This window comes from Melanotaenia boesemani, chromosome 23 (genome assembly GCF_017639745.1).
Source record: "Melanotaenia boesemani isolate fMelBoe1 chromosome 23, fMelBoe1.pri, whole genome shotgun sequence".
In the NCBI taxonomy this organism is placed as follows: domain Eukaryota; kingdom Metazoa; phylum Chordata; class Actinopteri; order Atheriniformes; family Melanotaeniidae; genus Melanotaenia; species Melanotaenia boesemani.
The window spans coordinates 20,037,907-20,053,569 of NC_055704.1; the positions used below are offsets into that span (position 1 = coordinate 20,037,907).

The 15,663-nt window shown below is 37.0% G+C and overlaps 2 protein-coding genes across 5 annotated transcripts in view; both read left to right on the forward strand.

The window, feature by feature from the left end:
• The window catches only part of LOC121634810, a 29,715-nt gene extending 28,574 nt beyond the window's left edge, over positions 1 to 1,141 (forward strand). For all 3 annotated transcript variants that reach the window (XM_041977736.1, XM_041977739.1, XM_041977738.1), the window contains exon 16: positions 1,130 to 1,141. The gene's annotated coding sequence lies outside the window, so the exon portion shown is untranslated. The remainder of the gene's footprint in view (positions 1 to 1,129) is intronic.
• On the forward strand, positions 403 to 15,398 carry ano6 (anoctamin 6). Of its 2 annotated transcripts, XM_041977740.1 has the most exons (20): positions 403 to 714; positions 5,979 to 6,049; positions 6,496 to 6,624; positions 8,574 to 8,639; positions 8,718 to 9,005; positions 9,204 to 9,317; positions 9,431 to 9,546; positions 9,620 to 9,754; positions 9,889 to 9,991; positions 10,289 to 10,349; positions 10,537 to 10,682; positions 10,825 to 10,902; positions 11,126 to 11,354; positions 11,429 to 11,598; positions 11,673 to 11,770; positions 11,891 to 12,021; positions 12,253 to 12,458; positions 13,208 to 13,401; positions 14,414 to 14,519; positions 14,626 to 15,398. In XM_041977740.1, the coding sequence occupies exons 1-20, from the start codon at positions 627 to 629 to the stop codon at positions 14,842 to 14,844; spliced, it is 2,748 nt and encodes a 915-aa protein (XP_041833674.1). In that variant the 5' UTR covers positions 403 to 626; the 3' UTR covers positions 14,845 to 15,398. The 2 variants fall into 2 exon arrangements, with proteins under 2 accessions (XP_041833674.1, XP_041833675.1); XM_041977741.1 differs by lacking the exon at positions 403 to 714 and having other exon boundaries at positions 6,500 to 6,624.
• Positions 15,399 to 15,663: the final 265 nt, after the last annotated feature.

Here is a 15,663-nt window from a genome sequence, read left to right on the forward strand (position 1 = left end):
TGACCAACAATAACGGCTCTGTGTCACGCGCCGCATTTTTCCACGGCTTTAATTGTGTGAGATGTTGAAATAATTGTTTAAAATGGTGGTTTTGCCCGAGAAAACATGTCTGGTTCCAACGGAAACCAAAGTCAGCTTTAAAGTTACAACCTGTTGCAAGGTAACAAGTACACAAATAATAATTCAGCTTCCCTTTTCACATGAAAATGTGACGTTTTTAGTCTGTCAATCAAAAATACGTTGACGTTGGTTAAACATTAGCTTTTCAACATGCTGTGCACGTGCATGGCGACTTTGTCATTTTTGTTGTATAAGTCATCTTGACTAAGTCATATCTGATGGATGTAGCCAAAGTGGGTAGGCGTGACTGTTTTAGTGAAATGCGTCGGAATGAATCTAAAATCTAGCCTCTTCCTCCCCTGCCTTCTCCCACCCCACCCGATTTCCATTTTCTCAAGCTTCAACTTGCCCAAACTTTGTCATTTAGAATTATCGAGAAACGAAGCAGGGATGCGTGGGGGAGAGGGCTGCGTTTTAGAACACCAGTAACATATTGCAGGTTGTATGTCCATACGTTTGAAAAAGTTTTCTTTTCGGTGATGTGATTGAACCCAACGATAAGGAAGATGAGCGAAAACGACATCCTCGAGATGGACTCCCTATCAGACACCGAAGAGTTGGGTGATGCAGAGCTGGGCATGGTAGACGAAGTTGGTGAGCGTTAAACTCAGTCTTCAGTCATTTTTGCATGTATGGAGTGTTTGTTATGCTTCCTTGCAGTTCTTGTGTTACTATCAGATTGTTAACATCGTTATAGTATTATTTCCATTCAGACAGCATAGATTCTATAAACTATTTGAGGTGCTCCTACTTCACTTTCCTAAACTACATGAAAAAGAACAGCTGTTTAGCAATGGGCTTGTAGTCCTCATATTTTCATAAAGAAGGGGGCAAAACACTGTTGAATCTATAAAAAGAAGGGGGAAAACATAGGCTACCTTTCAAAAAGTAATAATCCAGCCAGGAAAAAATGACTAAACATCTGAGAGATGTGCTTGTCAACACGTTGTTATGTGGTTCTTTTTTTTAGTTTCCTGACTACATGCTGACGGTTTGAGTTTAATATAAGTAGTTCTGACATGTTTCTGAAGCATATGTGAAAATAGACAGGTCCTGGACAATATGTCTGAGTGTCTGTGAAGAGATTGGAGAGTTTTTCTCTTGTCTGCTCCCTTGTGTCTGCCTGTACTCTCCTCACTCATCTCATTAAGAGACAAATAATTGGCTGTATTCTCATCCGTAATGTATAAAAAGCCATAACAACAGCAGGGCATATTAGATTAAAGAGGGAGTGTTAGAGTGCATTCAGTTTGACAGAGGCATGTTGTAATGAATTATTAAAAACTGTATTGATTAACAGTTCTGTTTGCCAGTACACTAACCCATATATTACTTACACAGTGTGATTCAGCTTCATAATGAAGCATTTTCAGTCATATATGACAACACAAAGACAACACTTTGTCTTTACAGTTTTGGTGTTGTAAAACCTGATGCTTAACACAGAACATGGAAAGAGCTCTGTTTCCCTTCAGAATACGTTCACCCATATTTTTGAACTCATCCAGTCAGTTACATCTGCTGAAAACATTTTTTTTAGACATTAGATGTAGTTCATACAAACATTGTCAAACAGTGAATTTTTACCTGAGGTACAAGTACTTATGAGTATATATATATATATATATATATATATATATATATATTTAACTACAGGTTTAACTCACTTCGGTAAAGTTAGAAAGACATTCACAGATTCGGCTTTTCCGGAATAATAACTCACAAACGGAACATTACTTCTACAAAACCGACACATCACCGCAATCACAGCAGCATAGACTGCGAGCTACAATCACATTTTCCTCAAAACCAGCTGTCCTCCCAGCTGGGAGATTGGGCTCTATGCAGAGCCTGCTGGTGCTTGACTGGGCAGGGGCCGTCTGCAAATTTTAACACCGAAAAATTATGAAAGGAAAATAATCAATAACTACAATATGACATGTTGTAGTGCCACCAAACCCACAGTACTAATAAACCATCTCATATTAATCATACTACAGCTCTTACTTTGGTAAAATATGCTTACATGTATTTTGGGGATTATCATTTAAATAAGTAATAAATGATGTTGTAGTGCTTCCAAATTCACACCACACATACTTTGGAAACGTTTTTTCTAATTTGATAGATTTTTTTTTTCCAACATGGATATAACTTTTATATAGTCACTGTTGTAGGTACTAGGGTTACCAAGCATTTAGCCCACTAGCATTCATCTTTGAGCAATTGAGTTGTCATTATTTATCACAATATTTTCATAATGTTTGTGCTATTGATACTTGTTTAATATAGGTGGATAAAATGGGCTGTTATTGAGTTATTACCTTATGAGTGCCTCATGGCCACTGTCTTGCAACCAATCAGACAAGGAAAAGCACTAGCCAATCATATGCAGCCATCAATTAAGCAGTACAATAATCTTTTAGAGCTCAGTGTTAAAAAAAAGAGACCTTTCTCAGGAGATAAGAAGTTTTTCAGTGTTTTGCTCTGAATTCACTGAAAATACCCACAGGATGTCACTGGTAAGTCAAAATACTTGACATACTGGTGACATCCTGACAAAGAGGCAAAATCGGGACAAAACAGCCCACAAATCGTTATGTGTGTACCAGGCTTAAGGTATTTTAGGCAGACATAAGCAATATAATCCCCAAAAGAGGTGAAATATCTGTTCTACCGCTGGACTCAAATCTGGACAATTTTTGTGTATCTGAAAGCTGTTTGCACAGTACAATACCCCCTAATAAGACATATATTCCAGGTGATCAATGCTTTAGAAATGACTGACAGGTAGGGAAAGGAGGAGGAGGTGTTTTAATATTTATCAAAGAAGAGTTTCATTGTGAACAGGTCAATCTAAATATTCCTCTTGAATGAACTGTTGTCAAAGTTACTTTTTCACCATTGCAGGATTGTTTAATCTTCCTTCTCACAAAGCCTCCTTCTATGAGAAGTTAAGTGATTTGGTTAAACAACTTGAGGTACACAGAGAAACAATATTTTATGGTGAATTCAACATTAACTTGGCTGATTAAATTGAGAAACATTATGACTAAATTTAATTATCAACAAATAATCAAAGAACCTACCAGGATAAGCAAACACTCTAAACACTTAGCATTTACCAGTAAGCCAGAACCTTTAACTAGAACCTATAATCTGGATACTGGTCTCTGAGATGATAATATGATTCTCACAGTCAGAAAACTTACTAAAGAACAGCTACAATATCTTAGGGGGGGCATTGATGCTGATAAAAAATAAAATGGATTCTTCCAAAATCTAAAACTGTTTAATTTGAATGTGACTTGGGGGCATTCACACCAGCCTTTTTTATTTGAATTATAGCCCATTTGCCCAGAAAGTCTGCTTCTTTGGGGGTATTGTAAATGTGCAAACTAGCAGGGAAGCCCAGATATATTTTCACCTTTTGGCTCAGCTTCTTCCTCACCACGACCGAACGTCACAGAGTCCGCAAAACTGCTGAAACTGCACAGATCCGCCTGTCAGTCTCCCGCTCCATTGTTCCCTCACTCATTAACAAGACCCTGAGATACTTGAACTCCTCCCCTTGGGGCAGATAGTCATTCCCAACTTGAAGAGAACACACCTTTTTCCGGCTGAGGACCATGGTCTCGGATTTGGAGGTGCTAATTCTAGCTAGCTCTAAGTAAACTAAGTAAATATAGAATGTATTTCTTGCATCCTTAAAACCCTATCAAATTTGAAAACTAACAATGTTTAAAACACGAGTTCTTTCTTCCTCAAGATGTACAGCAATATATTAATAGAACAGCTGACTTACTGTTAAAGTACACCAGGACACATTCACCATCTTAAAATAATCACATGGGCGTTCCACAAGGGTCCATTCTTGGTCCTTTACTCTTCATCTGCTGTTAAACTGCTCTGCTGCAACATGCCAATTTTATGCAGATGATGCAGTTTTATATACAGCCCTCAAGATACCAGAACATGCTACATTTTAAAATCAACATTGCAAACCTAAACTGCTTTAAATTAAGCAGTAATTACATACCAAACCAGACAGCTTTACTCTGCATGCTATGATATTTTCCTATATTTCATACTGTCTGACAGTCTGGCCTCAAGCAGCCCCTTCCTCAATTAAACACAAGCCATCAAAATTATAGACAAAAAGCCAATTCAGTCTCATTACTGTCAAATACTAAGAAAATATAATTTGCTAAGCTTTGACACCTTAATTTATCTATGCTTTCTGAAATTAATGATTAAATGTGAAGATAAATCAGCGCCAAAGCCACTGTGTGGACTCATCCTAAGTAAGGGCATATATCATCATGCCAAACGTAATAAAAGGGATAACAGATTTTAAAATGTTCACAGCAAATATTAAAAACGGTCTGAAAACAAGAATGTACCCACTTGTAAAAATGGTGAGTTTTTAGGTTATGTACGGTAGATAGGAATTAGGTGTATATTGTTTTCTTAGTAGTTTTATCCGTGCTGTTTTATGTTGGTGTTCATATTGTGAAGGACACTATGTTTGTTTGTTTTGTCCCATCTGTCTTCCTCATTCAAAACCCCAACGAGGGATGAGAGATGTAAATTAGCTGAAGGCTATACTCTACATGCAAAACATCAGTTGCACTTTGTCTTCTATCTTTTTATGCACGGTCCCTGATAAATAAAATAATAAATTCTACAGAATTCTCCAGTATTTCTTGCAGAAAAGCATTTCCTGTTAAATGGTGAGATGGACTTATAGTTGAGTCAGTCTGTGCTCCTCAGATCATTAACATGCTGTTAAATGTAGGCTTATGCAGAATATGGTTAATGTACTTTCCACATTTTCAACAAAAGAATCACTTAGTGGTTTGCTGAAGGGCGGCGGGTACAAAATATGAGGAAAAAGATATCCAACAGTGATCCCCTCTTTTTATAAGGGATAGTCTTTTTGATTAGTTTCCCACCATGTTACTATGGCCAGTGTTTTGAAAACAACATCTGTCCTTAGTTAGTGTTCCACTTGACTTGGCAAGATTACAAAACTTTCCATATTGGATGTGGTGGCATCTGTTTGTTTAAAAAAAAAGAAAAGAAAAAAGAAAAGAACAGGGAATTTACAACATAATCATCAACTTTATGCCTGAATATACAATGTTCTTATTTTTTCTTTCCTTCTTGTCCTTGTTTGTTTTGATGTGGTCAGTGCTGTGAATATGTATATTGATTATTTAGGGAAACATAAAATTAGAAGGTGAGCTTTTTCTCTATATCCTGTTTTTTGTAATGACTAGTACAACTTTATGGTAAGTGGGGAAACTGTGTGGGAGAGGTTAAAAAGCATCAACCAGAGCAAAGAAGCAGGGAAATAAATAACAGGCTGTCTGCTTCATTGAGCACCACTGAGGCAGAACATTGAAAACGTCATACTGTTATTGGCATTTCAAGGTCGGACTGCAAATGTAGTTGTATGAAGCACAAACAGTGAATAAAGACAAAGATAAAAGACATTTTTCTTGTTGTGTTCAAGGACTTCATAAAAATGACAGAAGCAGCACACTATAGTGTGTATTTTATCAGCTTTGGTCTTGTTGTAATTTTGACTTTTCTTTGCTTTAGATATAAACATTCACCACATTGTAGAAAGTTTGCATCTACATTTTTAGCCACAGGTGACTTAACTTTCCATCTGCAGTCCATCCTCAGTCTGTTCACGTCTATGCTTAACACTGCCACTTGTGATCCGATCAAGGACACACCTTCATCCGGATTGTGAACAGGCATCATATCATCCTTGATGGTGCATCATCTCACTATAACTCACTTTTAATACCTTTTATGTATTTAATCTTTTTCCTTCTCTTTCACAGTGTATCCTCAGGAGTTTTTACCAACTTATAACTCTATAAGAGAAGGAACAACAGTAGCCAAAGTACCTCGGGTGAGTCACTACTATCTATTCGTATCAGTCAAATGTATTATATGTCTGTCTTTGTGCAGTATGTACACATATTTGTAGTAATTATTATAGAAGTTGTTAGTAAAATACAAAATAGTACTTCATTAACAGACAGCAAACAAGGGGAAACTCTCAAGCTAGTTATAAATATTAGCTTTATTAAAGCTTTGTGGTGTCACAAGTGTTGTGTGGAGAGTTGGGAGGGAAGTAGATGAAGGGCGGGCTTCATAAAGCTTTGTTGGCTCTTCCCATTTTCCATTTAAGTTCCACATCATAGATGAAATTAGCCAGTAGATCAAGATAGCGTTTAGCAGACTGAACGGTGGCCTTTGACTCTTCGTTTCTTCAACATGTATGGTATCATGAAGGAAGAGGAGTATGAGTTTAGGGATGTGCAACTGCCTGAAATGCCGTGTTTTTACCCTCAGGTAGAGTTTAACAACAAACCTGACTCCTTATTCTTCAATGATGGCGTGAGGAGGATAGATTTCATCCTGGTGTATGAAGATGAGGAAAACAGGGAGTTTGAGAAGAGGCACATATTCCAGAGGCGTATGGTGAGTTTTTCTCTTTTCAGCCTGACTTGATCACTCAAATCTAATGTGTAATGCCAAAACTGTGGGGTTTTTTTCAAGTTCTGGAAATGATCCTCTCATTAACTAATTATATTATATTCTAAAGAAGATAATAAATATATTGACTTTAAATGCAGTTCATAGATGATTTTGCATGAAAACATCAGCTTAATGTCTTGTTCACTCACTAAAATAAACTGATCCATGAATTACAAACAAGCAATATAATATACTTATATACAAAATAATATATTACACATATATATACTTAAAATATAATTATGTATCATTATACTTGAAATATAATTATCTCAAGTTATTTAAAAGTACTTTTAGGAAAATATCTAAACTTTTCCTGCTAACTATATTGACTCCTATTTGTAAAAGGTGTTTTTATTTGCACCAGGATGACAGTCTTTGACTTATTTACTTATGCCTGTATATAAGATTTAAGTGTTCAGTAGTTCTTGCTTCATTTGCAGAGGGAGGATGAGTCATTAAAAAGCCTTACTCCTTCACTTAGATTACCAAAGCTTTACCAAGCAAAACTAAAATCACATCAGTTTGGAGATAAAGTCTTCTTCAGTAGTTTTGAATCAAGATTAAATACGTAAAATTAGTTGATGTGTGATTAAAGAGGAAAAACAGAAAAGTGAAAAACAGGAGCTGGCATACCCAGGTGTGTCTGTTGTCCACAGTCTTTCACAACAGGGTTTCAGTTCTGTTTGTGTAATCTGATGTTTGGGAAAGCCTTGGAGCACAGCTGAAACTTGTTTTGAAATGAAGACTGTAATCTATGAAGGCTAAAGTCATGCAATGTAGATTATTTGACTCCCTGAATAACTGACATACTTCTTGTTTTCCTGCATCTGCTTGCCTTTAAAAAAAATCTGTGAAGATGAAATGATGGCTATGCTTTTTTTCTATTTCCTTTTTTTCCCTTGCAGCAGCTATGAATGCAGGAAATGACTGTATACTGAAAACAGGCATGGCACCTCAACCCACAACTGTAAAAGCAGCTCAACCAGTTTGAGAAAGAGTTAACACTCATGCTTCTTTATAACAGATCCACCACAGCTGAAGCAAGTCCTCATTTGTTATCGCCTAAAGCCAAAACCGCTGAGGGCTGAGCTGTGCTGCAACCACCGCTGATAGACATTCCCTTTATTTTGATTTCTCACAATCAAACTTGGTCAAACAACATTTTTCTGCTTCAATTCTAGAAGCTGGAGAGGCGTGGTTTAACAGAGGTGTTGGCCAAATAGTTTGAATAATGCAAACTAAACTTTCTTTAGTGTAAAGCTAAAGTTTTATGCTGGTTTGGTGTTTCCTGTTTGCCCTTCAGTCAGTTTTATGGAAACAGGTGTGGCTGAAATGAAGCCTTTCATAACAAAGGGGCTGCAGGTTTGAGCAAAAATGTACACAAAGGCTCATTAAAGTTTAGATTCTTCAGGAAAGAATAAATGGTCTCAGATGACAATGATCCAAATGAATCAAAATAACTAGCACTTAGCTGAAGTGCCTTTTCTATTGCTTAGTGTTTCATGTCAGTTTTATAAAGATTCATTGACCTTTAAAGCTTTTTAGTCCACTGTCATGCAATATTTAATAGTATACTATCAACAGGAAACTGTTCTTGTTCTGTCTTCCTGACTTGCTGGCAGCATTCATAGGGCTTATTTACACTGTAAAAAATTAATATGATATTAGAATGTAAATATCCACAAGAATGATCAGTTCCAAGCTGTGAAAGTAATCTGAAAGCAACAATATAGATTAAAATTCCTCACAAAAAACAGTCCTGACATTACTTAAATAAAAAAATAAGGTTAATAAATGAAGTATGTTTTACTTGTTTAAATAATTAAGCTAAAAATTGTAAAAGAAGAGCTGGAGAGCTCATTGAAACTCTTCTGCTTTCTTCTTTGTAGAGGCGACGAGAGTTCTTTGAGGCCAGCTTGATGAAGATGGGCATGGAGCTGGAAGCCACGCCGTCTGTTAGTTGAAGTCTTACTATCTGCTATTTCTCTTCCCGTTTCTCTGGTGTAAAACTCAGCTTTCACCATGTTCTGCAGGTAGCTGATGACAGACTCATATTTGTGAAAGTTCACATGCCGTGGGATGTGCTGTGCACCTACGCTGAGGTTCTGCACATCAACGTTCCCATCCAGCCAAACGACTTGTCCTCCCGCCAGTCCATGTGGCGCTGCCTCTCCTGCTTCACCAAATATTTTTATCCCAACGAAAAGCTGATCAGAAAGGAGACTGAGTACTTCACCGCACCCTTTGAGAAAGACCGTCTGGAGTACTTCTATATCAAGGACAAAGATCATTTCTTCACTCCATCCATGAGGAGCAGGATGGCAAGTTGAAGCATGTTGCAGCAGTTGGCACAGCCTGCCAACAAGTTCTTCTTATAGGGGATGGAGTTAATCTAAAGATCAATGTGTTGGTGCAAACAGCTACAGCATAATCCCTTTGAAGTTACAGAAATGATCTGTCCTGCATGTTGAGTCTGCGTAGGTGTTTCACAGCGATAACTTTTACACTCCTTTTCTTAGGCATTTTACATCTTGAGCAGAGCCCCCTATGAGATACGAGGGAATATCAAGAAGTTTGGCATCAACAAACTGCTCGATGGTGGAGTGTACAAAGCTGCCTATCCCCTTCATGATGTAAGTTTTCTGTTTTCTCTAGCTCTCTGCATACTGTAGTGCTATGGTAGCATTAGTTTATAGTCAATAAATACTTGGTAACATATATAATGTTTTTTTTTTTGCTTCTGAAGTCCAAGTTTAACGTCAGGTCCGAAGAAGAGGACTGCCCCAGTGAGCGATATCTGCTCTATGAAGAATGGGCCAATCCCAAAGCCTTCTACAAGATGCAGCCACTTGACCTTATCAGGTGTGCAAATGGATTTATTATGTGTCTTCAAGTGTCTTCAAGTGTTCCAAATAATTTTATTTCCCTCCTGCAGGAAGTATTACGGAGAGAAAGTTGGCATTTATTTTGCCTGGCTGGGTTTCTACACCATGATGCTGACTCTGGCTGCTGTTGTGGGGCTGGGTTGTTTCATTTACGGATATAAAACCCAAGAAACAAGCACTTGGAGGTACTGCAAATGAATGTTAAAATAATGCAACGTTTTGCTGATTTAATTTAAACAGCAAATGAGAATCACATCCATGCTTCACATTGCTGCTTCTTTGTTCAGATAATGTTTGTCTTGTTTTTAAAATGCTGCAGCAAAGAGGTGTGCGACCCTGAGATCGGAGGGCAGATTGTGATGTGTCCACAATGCGACGATTGTAATTTCTGGATATTAAACAGCACCTGTAACACCTCAAAAGTAAAACTTATTTTATTTCAGCAATAAGCTGTGATGTATTTTCATTTTATCCATAACTTAATGTAAACAGTGGGTGTCTCAGCTCCCAATACGATATTATTAATATATTATAATGTGATTTCTACTGTCAAGTCAATAAATATTATCTCATAATGTTTCATTTAAAAGATCATTAGAATAAGATGGAAATTCCTCATTTGACTTATTCACTGTTACCTGCTTTGCTTAGTTATATGTGGTTCAGTTATTTTATTCAGTGCAGTAGTTTCATGTTTTTTTTCAATGTTTGTTTCTTAGAAACTTTGCATATTTGACAACTTTGGAACTTTGGTGTTTGCTGTGTTCATGTCGGTCTGGGGTAAGTTTGATTCTCTTTTAAAACCATCTGACACAGAAAGCTGGCTAATATCCTCACTTTCTTCAAGTTTTAGCTAGTTTTCTCCTCATAACTGTGACTGTAGTAAGAGACAGAGGATAGTGAACATTTTATGTCATTGCTTATTCTGATTTAACTTTTTTTTATTACTACTGTGCTTTTCCTGTAGTCACGTTGTTCCTGGAGTTTTGGAAGCGTCACCAGGCAAAGTTGGAGTACGAATGGGACACAGTGGAATTTCTGGAGCAGGAAGAGCCCCCTCGCCCTGAATATGAAGCTAAATGTATTTACGAGAGGAAAAACCCCGTCACAGGGGTAAAACCTGCACATAGCTTTTTTTTCTAACTATTCATGGATCTTATTGGAAATTGGTTCAGTCTTTAATGTTACTGTGAAAAAATATATGTTTTTTTCTACTTTTGCCTTCATTGAGTCAAAAGGTTTGTTTACATTTTAGGTAAAAGAAAAGGTGCCATATAGTGCCTGTGGACGGTGTGTTCGGCTGTCCATAGGAATCGGTACTGTCTTATTCTGGGTAATGTACTTAAATAATTTAGCTTTGATTTAACTGGTGTAAAATGACATATTCTGAACTAACTAAATACTTTTTAGTTCCATGTTGAAATAACTTGTGTTTAATAATTAGAACATTGTTACTGTGAATGAATGAATTTTGATGCATGTCTTTTTTTGTATAAAGGGAGAAATAACTCTTAAAAAGACTGCAGTTATGTTTTAAATTGTCTCTTGTCCTTTAGATCATGTTGATCTTGGCTTCCATCGTGGGCATCATTGTGTACCGACTGGCTGTCTTCATCACCTTCTCATATGAATTCAGAAAGAATGGCCTCAAGAATTTAGAGCCAATAAAGGAGTATGTGACACCTCAGATGGCCACCTCCGTCACAGCTTCCCTCATCAGCTTTGTTGTAATTATGATCCTAAATGTCCTGTATGAACGGGTCGCTATCTGGATCACAGACTTTGGTGAGTTGAAACTATACTGTTTTTAAGGGGACATGTTTAAATCCATAAACTTTTCATCTCTGACACAATCACAGAGCTTCCACGAACCAGGACAGACTACGAGAACAGCTTGACGCTAAAGATGTTCCTCTTTCAGTTTGTCAACTATTACTCCTCTTGCTTCTACATTGCCTTTGTGAAAGGAAAGGCTGTTGGCTATCCTGGAGACCCTGTTTATCTGCTTGGAAAATACCGGAATGAGGAGGTATTACCGTCCTTTCAGCCTATCTGTTTTTTAATTGTTGTTATAATAAGTTGCTAATTTGCTGTATTCTGCAGTGTGATCCTGGTGGCTGTCTGATTGAGTTAACCACTCAGCTCTCCATCATCATGGGGGGAAAAGCTATCTGGAACAACATCCAGGAAGTCTTGCTACCGTAAGCAATCAAAATTGAAGATTTCTCTTTTTATTAAATTTAACAAATGATGTTAAAGCCGCTCAGCTAAAAATGGCTTAGTTATTGTTTATGTATGTTAACTCTTCCATCCCTCCACAGGTGGTTGAAGAACCTGATTCTCCGATACTGCAACCGTAAAGCCTCAGAGAAGGTGAAACCTCGTTGGGAGCAAGACTACCATCTCCAGCCCATTTCGAAACTGGGATTGTTCTATGAATACCTTGAGATGGGTAAGATGGACGTAACCCTTTGCTTACAATATTGTTTGTTAAATTTTTTATTGTTAACCTGGATCCCAATACACAAGTTATGCTTCGTTCATTCATTGTGAGCAGTGGAGTATTTTAAACTACTAAAATGTAGCTAGTTATGCTAACTGAACTTGATGAAAATGATACTATTACAAGTTGTAATGGAGTCCTGGCTAATGTAATAGCCTGTGTTTGCTTTGTCCCTTACAGTCATCCAGTTTGGCTTTGTGACCCTGTTCGTGGCCTCTTTTCCTCTGGCTCCAGTTCTGGCTCTGATTAACAATGTGTTTGAGGTTCGGGTTGATGCATGGAAACTCACGACACAGTGTCGGCGTGGTGTTCCAGAGAAGGCCCAGGATATAGGAGCCTGGCAGACCATTCTTCAAGGCATTGCCATATTGGCTGTTGCAACTAATGTGAGTTGTTGGTCAGAGTTCTTAACTGCAAAGCTAATACTAATAAAGCCTTATGCTCTCTTTTGTTCTCAATGTTTTGTATTCTCTGTTGAAAACATTAAAAAATATAAGCTATTTCGTTGTCCTAACACAACACAACAGCATTGTACAGACAAACAACCCTATAGCTTCTTCTATACCAACAGCTCTCTACTTTATAAGGTAAAGGTTGCATGTACTGCTGTCATAATCTAACAATGGTAAATGGTCTGTATTTATATAGAGCTTTTCTGTACCTCGAATGATACCCAAAGCGCTTTACATTATACATCACATTCACATTTATTGCAGAAAGAAATGCAAATGCGAGCTGCAGACAGTCTGTCATCAGCATTTTTAGGGCAGGAACTTGCTAATAAGTCTAAGGAAGAGACTGAAACGACAGAAATACAGTATTTTACTCTGTAAGATGAAAAAGATAAGAAAAAAAGGGCTTTACCAAATTGATTTCAGTGTCTTTTTTTGTGTTGATGGAGCTACAGTGCTGCTTGGTGGAAAAAGGTTCATCTAAATCTCTGTTTCTTATTTAATTTTCCTTTTTTCTCTCTGTGATATTGAAAGAGGTATTAAGTATTGAGTATTGAACATTTGAAATTATAGCAGTGTGACCACTATAAATTACACAAAATAAGACTAATTCAGAGGTTATTTCTTACAAAGTAACCTCTGAGAAACCAGCTTCCTAACTTGGTGTCCTTGTGTCTCAACAGTCCATGATCATTGCTTTCACATCAGACATGATTCCTCGGTTGGTCTACTACTGGTCTTTCTCAGTGTATCCGTATGGAGATCACCATGAGCACACCATGCAGGGTTACATCAACAATTCCCTGTCAATATTAAACATCAAAGATTTACCCAACACAACTGACAACACTGAGCATGATTTCATCACCACCTGCAGGTACAGTAAGCAGCTTTTCTTTCTTTCTTTCTTTCTTTTTACAAACTCGCTGAATAGCTGCACGGTTCATTTGGAGAAACACAACTGTGCTGTAGCATTTAAGCAAAATCAGATGTCCAGCTTTCACTCAGCTTCTCACATTTATTTTTGTAAACTGAAAGAAATTATATTTCTTGCTCTAAAGACGGAGTCATATCAATCATCCCATCGGCTACTAGCAGATGCATTATAGTTTCAGTGGTTTACCATTCAGGGGGAATGTTTAAATTGGTTATTCTCTAGATTTATAAAATTAAAAATGTGCCCATCCTCTACTACTGAGAATGTCTGTGGTTTGCACAAAAAACAACTAAATGCATGATAAACTTTTAATAGGGAATAATAACTATGCCAGCCAGTGTGCAGATCCCACTAGTATACATTAAAATGTCTGTTTTATCAACGATAATATCCTCCAAGACATATAAATCTCCAAACTTCATGCACAGTCATGGTCTAAAGTAGCTTTGCTGAATGCTGTAACACCAGTTCTTGTCATACCTTCAGTAAAAAAACATCATAAGGTTTTATGTTACATAATCAGTCCCTGTGACTCTTCAGAACAACTGCGTTAGCTGTTGGCCTTTAAGCTTCTTTTTGGGTCTAATAGTTAATTTTTTTTCTTCTTTTTAGCACAGTAAATGATTTTACAGCTTTAAAAGGTTCGGGGGTAAACAAGCATTGATGTTTTCATGTGCTGATATATAGCAAAAGCTTTTTTTTAATTATCTAAACACTCTTTTAAAGAAATTAAGAAACAAGACAATCTTTTATGCAGTAGTTTTGAGATTTTGAGATATGCATTGATTAGCAAGTTACATGAAATCCTTTCCATACATATTGATTAGCAACTCACACTTTGCATCTTTTAAAATACATTTTTGCATCTTCTTAGTTTTGTACATTAAAATTTAATGAAACTAAAGCTGTGTTGCAAAACCCAAAATTATGAGCTTTTGTTTTTCTCTTCTAGATATCGAGATTATCGGTTTCCTGCGGGGCACTTCAGACAGTACGAGCATAACATGTACTATTGGCATGTGATTGCAGCCAAAATGGCTTTTATAATTGTTGTAGAGGTGGGTATAACCATAAGAAATAAAAAGAAAATCATCCTGTCAGAAAAAAATGTGACTAATACAACATTTAACATTGACCTTTTTATCCTTTCCTCTATCAACACAGCACATTGTTTACTTCACCAAGTTCATCCTGTCCTACATAATCCCAGATGTCCCGTATGCTGTCAAAGAACAAATCAAGCGTGAGAAGTACTTAACCCAAGTTATCCTTCATGAGACCAACCTGAAGCTGGTAACCAAACGTTTGATACCAGCTGCAGACGAAAGTTTAAGTCATACAGAAGCAAAAGTTGCAAAGGAGGAGATGGAAATGGATTCCTGAAAGGAAAATCACAGAGGATGACATCAGTTGTGTTTAGCTGCATCAATAGAAAGTAGTTTTCTGTCTTTGTAGTGTATATAAATATTTTCTATGCTTTTTAATGCATCCACAAATATATATTTACATACTTTGTAGCTCTCTGAGATAAGTCTGAGAAGGACGTTAATCTAACCCCTGCCTTCTTTATAACCACTATGTTCTTGACTTTAACTCACTCGTGGTGTTTGGCTGTTATCAGGCAGGAAAAGCTAAAGAGATCCTTCCTTTACCGTCTCTGAGGGTGCTTTTCTTCTTGGAAATTAAGTAAACTTGTTTCTTTTTGTTTGCATTAAACTTAAAGCTGTACAGTAACAGATGAGATGTTGTAAAACCACTCTGTCAGCATGCTTTGTTCTTAAAGAAATGGGTCACTTTACTTGCAAGGTCAATCACTCATTTACCACTTAAAGCACATGTTGGAGAATTTCTTAGTTGAAAAATAATGTACATTAAGCCTGGTGCTTCAAAAAATGCATGTCTGTCCTTTTTTATTAAAATGCTCAATGTTTTCACTATATGTGTCTTATACGTTTATATAAGCTGGGGTGATCTGTTGAATTGCTCACTGTATTACACAGTCCCCAGCCGTTAAGATACACACTGTTTACACTATCCTCTTCTAATCAAATCTGCTCTGTTTGTAAATTAACCCATGACGTGTCACAAAACAGGATTTTGATTGTATATTCATATAGATTCATGCAAGTTTGCTAATGTAAAGGGAAAGTTTAATCTTTGTGCCAAATATTCAGTTAAGCCTGTGTAAGGACTGCAGCTGTG

Coding starts and splice junctions, on each gene's coding strand:
- ano6 (XM_041977740.1), top strand. CDS start 627: ATGAGCGAAAACGACATCCTCGAGATGGACTCCCTATCAGACACCGAA. Junction 11,355..11,428: donor TATCTGGATCACAGACTTTG/GTGAGTTGAAAC, acceptor ACACAATCACAG/AGCTTCCACGAACCAGGACA. Junction 12,022..12,252: donor CTATGAATACCTTGAGATGG/GTAAGATGGACG, acceptor TGTCCCTTACAG/TCATCCAGTTTGGCTTTGTG.